Source organism: Pundamilia nyererei, unplaced genomic scaffold (genome assembly GCF_000239375.1).
Source record: "Pundamilia nyererei isolate P.nyererei 1_Seehausen unplaced genomic scaffold, PunNye1.0 scaffold00091, whole genome shotgun sequence".
Taxonomy (NCBI): Eukaryota; Metazoa; Chordata; class Actinopteri; order Cichliformes; family Cichlidae; genus Pundamilia; species Pundamilia nyererei.
In genome coordinates, this window is record NW_005187492.1 from 2503952 (window position 1) to 2510787 (window position 6836).

General features: G+C 38.3%; 1 protein-coding gene and 1 pseudogene across 1 annotated transcript in view; both read right to left on the reverse strand.

The window, feature by feature from the left end:
* LOC102201726 (dehydrogenase/reductase SDR family member 11-like) overlaps window positions 1-6836 on the reverse strand; it is a 26048-nt gene that overhangs the window by 1566 nt on the left and 17646 nt on the right. The window contains exons 2-3 of the mRNA XM_005739410.2: window positions 717-926; window positions 300-394 (exon numbers count right to left, since the gene is read on the reverse strand). Coding sequence (XP_005739467.1) covers window positions 300-394; window positions 717-926 — 305 coding nt within the window. The remainder of the gene's footprint in view (window positions 1-299; window positions 395-716; window positions 927-6836) is intronic.
* Window positions 4591-6836, reverse strand: part of LOC102201446 (glutathione S-transferase omega-1-like) — a 17897-nt pseudogene continuing 15651 nt past the window's right edge.

The following is a 6836-nucleotide window of genomic DNA, read 5'->3' on the forward strand; positions in this document are numbered from 1 at the left end:
GACTAGACTGAGTCAGTATGTTTTAATCTTGTGCACTAGCCCCATCTGAGAATTTTGGCAAAAAATTCTCAGTTTTGGCAAACGGGGATCAGACCGCCAGGGTCTCTGCCCCTGACCAGAATTGACTAACTATGGCCTCTGCTGTTGATGTAGCTCTTTTGGACCCCCATAAGCTAAGGCCCAGCCACCTGGTAGTTTCCCTCTTGTAAAATGTGACTTTGCTGTAAGTGAAAACATAATAATGTTAATGTTAATAATAATAATGATACAGGTTGATATCACCAATAAAAATATCGAACCCGTTTATGTTTACAATGTGTCCATCATCCACATTTCTCTCTTTCATCGACTGATACGCTTCGCGTGTGCAGATACTGAGAGCAAGAACATTTACCTGCAAGAAAAAAAAAACAGAAAACAAAATATCAGGAATCAGCACATTCTGGTTGATGCACTTACTTGTTGCTTCTTGCACACAGTGGGCGAAAAACGGTTATAAGCAGCTTCAAAAACTATTAATGAGTCAGTTTAAGAGCTGGAGTCACTGAGAGGTTAATGCACACTGATCAGCTACAATATTAAAACCAGTGACAGATGATGACATGTTTCACTTTTTTACAGTTCAAAGTTCTGCTGGGACATTATTCCTGTGAATGTTACTTTTGATAAAACGCTACAACAAATATTATATTTCTACAATAACTCTGAGCTCTTACATCCATCATGTTCTTCCAGCCACTGGTTTTGCCGTTTAGCAGCAATTCTGGATGAGCCAAGCCAGCGTTGTTGATGCAGACGTCCACGCCTTTGTGCTGCTCTTTGATCGCTGCAAACATGGCCAGAATCTCCTCCTCTTTGGTCAAGTCACACTTGAAAGGCACCAAAACACCAGGATGGCCGGCACTCTGACACTCTGCTGCCAGTTTCTGAAACCAAGAAGAGAAAGATGACAGACTTCAGAATCCACTTTGTGTTTTTAAGGTTTATGAATCTACTATTCAAATATACTAAGTTACTGTAAATTCACTGATTTGACTTTCCAGTTTGCATATCATCCACAAACAGTTGCCTGTGTTTGGATGTTCTGCCCATTTTTGAGTTTTGCTTCTTTCATGGATCTACTAATGATTTTGTAACAGCAGGCACATGATGATGGGATGATGCCTGCAAAAGCATTTTGTCTGGTTTTGTCTTGAGGTATGTTTCAAACAGTTCATGCATTTTATCAAGGAAATTAAAAAAAAAACCCACTTTACTAATTCAAGCTCTTAATTTATTCTTGGGAGATGTCACTGTAGCTCAGGGCTGGACTGGGACAAAAAAAGATGGTCCTGGCATTTTTGGTCCAGGCAGCCCGCCATGATCCACTCAGAAAATAAATAAATAAATGAATAAATAAATGTATATATCCTGCCTACACATATTATATATATATTCCCTTTTGTTTGATTGTTGATATTGAAACAATAGAACAGAATAGATTTGTAGATGTCACATCAATGTAGTGGCGGCCAGCCACCCTGTTTAGCCATGTTTAAAGTGGTATGAATCCTGTAAAATGCTACCATTCATATCATTATGCTCTGTTTAGAATGTCCACTGACATTTTTCAGTACCTTACTAGAAAGCATCCATTAAATACATGAAAAACTACTTTGTGAAAAATAACTTTTGTTTTTCCACTAACTTCACTTTCTGCCACCTCATTCTTCCTCTTGTTCTGCAACCTCCCTGTTCTCTCTCTCCATCCTCCTCACTCATCTAGAAATTAGAAAATGACAAAAATCTAATCTTTAATTAATTATTATAAGAGCAACAGGGGGATCCACGATAACAGGACAACACACTGAGTAGACGTGTGGGTAAAACAGAAGCTACAGCTTTATAATTTTTGATGAATTTAATCGCTACAGCCATTAAAAGACTGATCCATAAGAATTTATAGCAATATTTAAACTGAATGCAGGCTGTTGCTAGATGCTGACAGGTTATATCATTTTGACCTGCTGTCACCTGGAGCTGGAGCTATAATGTACACAAACACTGAAGCCCAATTTGACCAGAACAGGAACAGAAATCTTTAACAAACAAAAATAATAATAAAGTACATCAGCTTCTTAACTTGTGATATCCCAGCAGACTAGTGGATCGGAAGGTTAAAATTAGCTAATAATCTCTAGTGATTTATATACAGTCTGAACTTTTACTCTATTTCAGTTGAAGTGTGTTTTAAATCTGCATCACTGATTTGTGCCATGAAACTATTTCTTTATCGTCTTTCTGGCAGCAACTAAAGTCTGTAACAGAGAGACTGTAACATCATGAGAGAACAACACTGGACATAAAATTTGTTTCCATTTTATCCTGTTCTGTCCTCAATAGAAAAGTTATGATAATATAACATTTGAAGATAATACTACTATTATTATAGTTATTTTTAGGGGTGCTCTGATAAAACTTCACACCCCAAAAAGGGTCTTATCTCGCCCCTGTTGTTTTCTCTCAGCTTTTCAGCTCCAACTTTTCGACACTTATTTCACCCTTAACTTTTTCTACAAGCGAGCAAGGAAATTTTATTGGGCAATCCAGTGTCAGTAATTAAAATGAACCAATGGGTTGCTGTCAGTGCTTGTACGCCGGTGCGCAGCGGCCCTTCTGGCCGGTCCATCTCTCCAAAAGTGTGTCGGCCAACCGGGAAAATGCCAGGTGTGTCCGATTACAAGTCCAGCCCTGCTATAGCTGCACTTTGTTAAGATTGTTGATTGTGGCTAATCTTTGACAACAGCATTATGTTTCAAAGTTCAACAACCAACAGTGCATATCATCTACATAAAGTATGCTGACGGATTGTGTGCCAACTTAAAGAATCATTAACCACAGAGTTATAAATTTCAAGAAAGCAAAGGGCACAAAAGAGGATTTTCACTGTTATGTTTAAAATTTTAATATTCTGGCTTTTGCTAGCTTCTTATAAAAACTCTGTAGATGTAAATCAAAAGTAGTTTAACTACAAACAAAAAACATCAACGAAGAATAGCGTTTTCCCCTGCATAATAGTAACTTTAACAACCAAAATGTATTTATCTTTACATTAAATTACTCCATGCAGAAATTAAGTTTTCCCTTTATAGCATACCTGAATCTTTTCGACGTCCCTGGCGCAGCCCATCACTTTCATACCGAGTCGGACCAGCTCTACCGCTACAGCCGCCCCAATCCCGACCGAGGCTCCGGTCACCAGAGCCACTCTGCCACGCCAGCGCTCCATCACAGTCCAGACAACGATAACCTGCTACACCCACGAAAGCCCCACAATTATAAAGATAGGGATGCTGAGTCTGCAGCAGAGAGACCCCAGAGCTCTCATGGACCTGTCACAAAAGCGTGAGCTGTGAACCCTGTGAACATGACTATGAACGCCCCGAGCGCTTAAAAACAGTCGTCTCTGTGCTGCGTTCATGACATCAGCAAACTGTAGGAAAACATTTAAATCGGTTTTTTTGTTGCTTCTCTTGAAAATTATACTACAATCTATTTACTCATATCCATCAAATGAAAACTAATTTAATCTCAATTGACCTATCTAGAACTGTAAAAAACCAACAGGACCATAAGAGCCTTCATCAAGGATTTAATGGGGAAGTGGCAAACAATGCTACAGGCCAACCTCAAGCCAAATACACAAATCTCCATCAAGTGCTGCTCGGCATAGGCCTGAACCCCCTTCAGCAAAGTCATTAACAAGACTCGCTACAGATAACGTCTGAAGCAAAGGAGCAAATGTCAGCAACTTCCTCTACATGGATGACATCAAGCTTTATGTCAGGAGTGAATGAGACACCGATTCACTGATCCACACTACTAGGATCTACAGCTATGACAACATAGCCGAGATCGAAATACACTAAGTGATAGATGCAGGCCTGGTCTATCAAAATGTTCTTTTCTTTTTTAATCAGGTTCGTACAGCTGTTGTTGGGCTAGAACATCTTAGTTGCAATGTAGAAATGAAGTTACCTTTTAGCTATTAGCTTGTTATTATCAAATTGCTTTAACCATGAGCCATTTATTTTTCCCTGAGTTTCTTCCTGTCAAAATTATTTTGAGCAAACAAAATTCATTTCAGTGTTTGCTATTATACATATACACACACAATAACTGCCATTCTCGCTCAGTTGTTGGCATTTGCTCTTGCTCAGATCTCTGCTCTGTGTGCTCTCAGTATGTCGCTTCTGCTGTCAACATCTCTGCTCCCTGCACACTCAACTTCTGCTCTTCTTCTGTGGTGGGCCATCAGTGTCTAATTGCTAAATAGATTAATTGAATTATGTAAAGCAATAAATCATATTAAATTCCTTTCAATGATCACTCCTTATTTAACTGTTTTTATACATCTTAGAGCACAAATAGGAAACTCAGAATGAGGCCAGTCATTTCATGGACAATTTTTATTTGAAAATCACTCCCATTCACTTTTTAGACTCTTTAACTCTTTACACATGTCACATCAGAATTTTGAAAACAGACCTGATTTGTTTGACACAGTAATATATAAAGACAGCTATATTTTTGTTCAGTCAGCACAAACTTCTACAGGCCATAGTCATAGTCTGGTTTTCCATCAACAAAGGGCTTGAAGAAGGCCTTGTGGGCATCTACGCTGTGCATTGTGGCTTTGACAGCTGGATCTTCCAGCATGCGCTCTGTCCACATCTTCATCTCAGGTGTGCCATCCAGACAGCTAGGAGACAAAAGTAAATTACAGCATGTGAACCCACATTTGTTTGCAAAACATCCAGCAGACAGGAAATAAATATAAGATATTCAATAGATGCTACAAAGGAAGAAAAGCTCAAATTAGATATTAAACTGTTACTTTAGTTGTGTTACAGTTTTGCAGATTGGGCACTGTTATTTCTTCATTTGAAAGGAAGAAAAATAAGTCCACATGGAAGAGGTAAACCTTTATGGAACAACAAGATCTGGACAACCTACTGTTGCAGCTCAAAGACCTCCAGTCTCTCAAACCACGGCCACATCATGTAGTCAAACATTGTTATGGAATCACCACCAAAAAACTTGATCTTCTTGTTAACGAGGTCCTAGAAATTGAATATTACTTTCATTAGAGTTGCATTTAATACTCTAAAATAACCAAGTATAGATAATCTTAATAATCCTTTGATTAGTGATTATGATTGGCAAGCAAAGTTGCAAGCACACTCATTCACACACAGTCTTTCAAATTATATGTTTATGTGTAAAGAAACTAGAAGCATCAATTGTGTCACCTACCTCGTTCAATTTGGAAAGCTTTTCTTTCAGTTCAGCTTCCAGTCCTGAGACATCCTGACCATTATTTCTCCCGGATGAGATCCTGTAAAAATATCCTATCCTCTAAAACAGTGACATTAAACTGATTATTTGGTGATTAAAAAAACAAAATATAAAGATTTATGTGCAAGTTTCCATGTGACCTACTTTGGAAAAATACTCCAGCATCATTCTTTGCTTTAGCAAAAGGAGAAGAAGGAAGCAGCTGCTTTTCAGGGTAACCTTCATCCAACTATTCACAGGTGATCGGTGACTCATATATCAACTCACCAGCAGGTGTCTCTAGTGTCGGGACAATCCCAAATGGATTCTTTTTAAGGTACCACTCAGGCTTGTCTGCCATATGGGCATTTATGATTTCATGCCTGAAACACAAAAAACAGGTTGCACATACGTGTTTAAGTAAAGGTTAGGGTTGTCATGACTTTCCATTCATAAAGTAAAGCAGAATAAAAAGTAGCCTTACTTGATTCCTTTGGCTTTCAGCACTAATCTGGCTCTCTGGGCAAAAAGACAGAACCTCATGCTGTAAACTTTGATGTACCCTTTAGGGACTGGGCCAGGTACAGCACTACCTGAGGGAAACAAAAAACCTTCATCCATAAGAAAAAGCAGCTTGGAGAAGAAGTTAACTTGTGTTTTCAGGCCAGTAATGCAACATTTTAAAATGCTGAATTGTTTTAATGTATCCATTGTGCTTCCCATGGAATATAGGAATCATTAGGAAAGCACAAAATTCACACAATGTACAATAAATTAAAGGAATTTTATAGTTGTCAGTTTGGAACATGTTGTGCTTCCACAAGGGCAAAGTGAATTTTATATTTGTTATTAGCAGGTGGGCCCCATGTTTATAGTTAAATGTAAGGATTTTAAATACATATACATACATTCCTATTTTAATTTTACACAACACCCCAAGATTTTTGGAAACGAACTGTGTATAAAAATGTGAAAAGACCACCTTCATTAACATTACAAATACCTCCATGGTAATATTTATATACTGTAGACTTTAAATGGATGTTGTATATTTACATATTTGTACCCTTTCTTTAGCAGGAAGAAGTAATTTTCTGACATCTGTTTGTTTTTAGAGAAGCCACAGTGTGTCACTATTTGTTCTGACTTTTTTTTAAAGTCGTTTTCAGTCGCATGCTTTTAATCGTCACGAATAATATCAATATTGACCTAATTAAAATGCATGGCTTTGTAAAACTGCAACTACACCCTCACCACAAGCTAGGTAAGGGAACACGACAGAACTCAGGGAGCAGAACGGTTCAGGGAACGGAACAGCGCTTACTGCACTTCAGAGGCTTCACTTAACGCAGTAATATCTTAAAGTCTTACCTTTAGCGAGATGCTTTTCAGCAGACGCGTTGGCACCTGAAGTAATGAATGAGACAAAAAGAAGACGGGCTGTGAAGACTGAGCTCAGATTTTCACGAGTGAATAGTGCGGCTGAAGTTCTGAATTTATACACCGCGATGTGCGTGTAT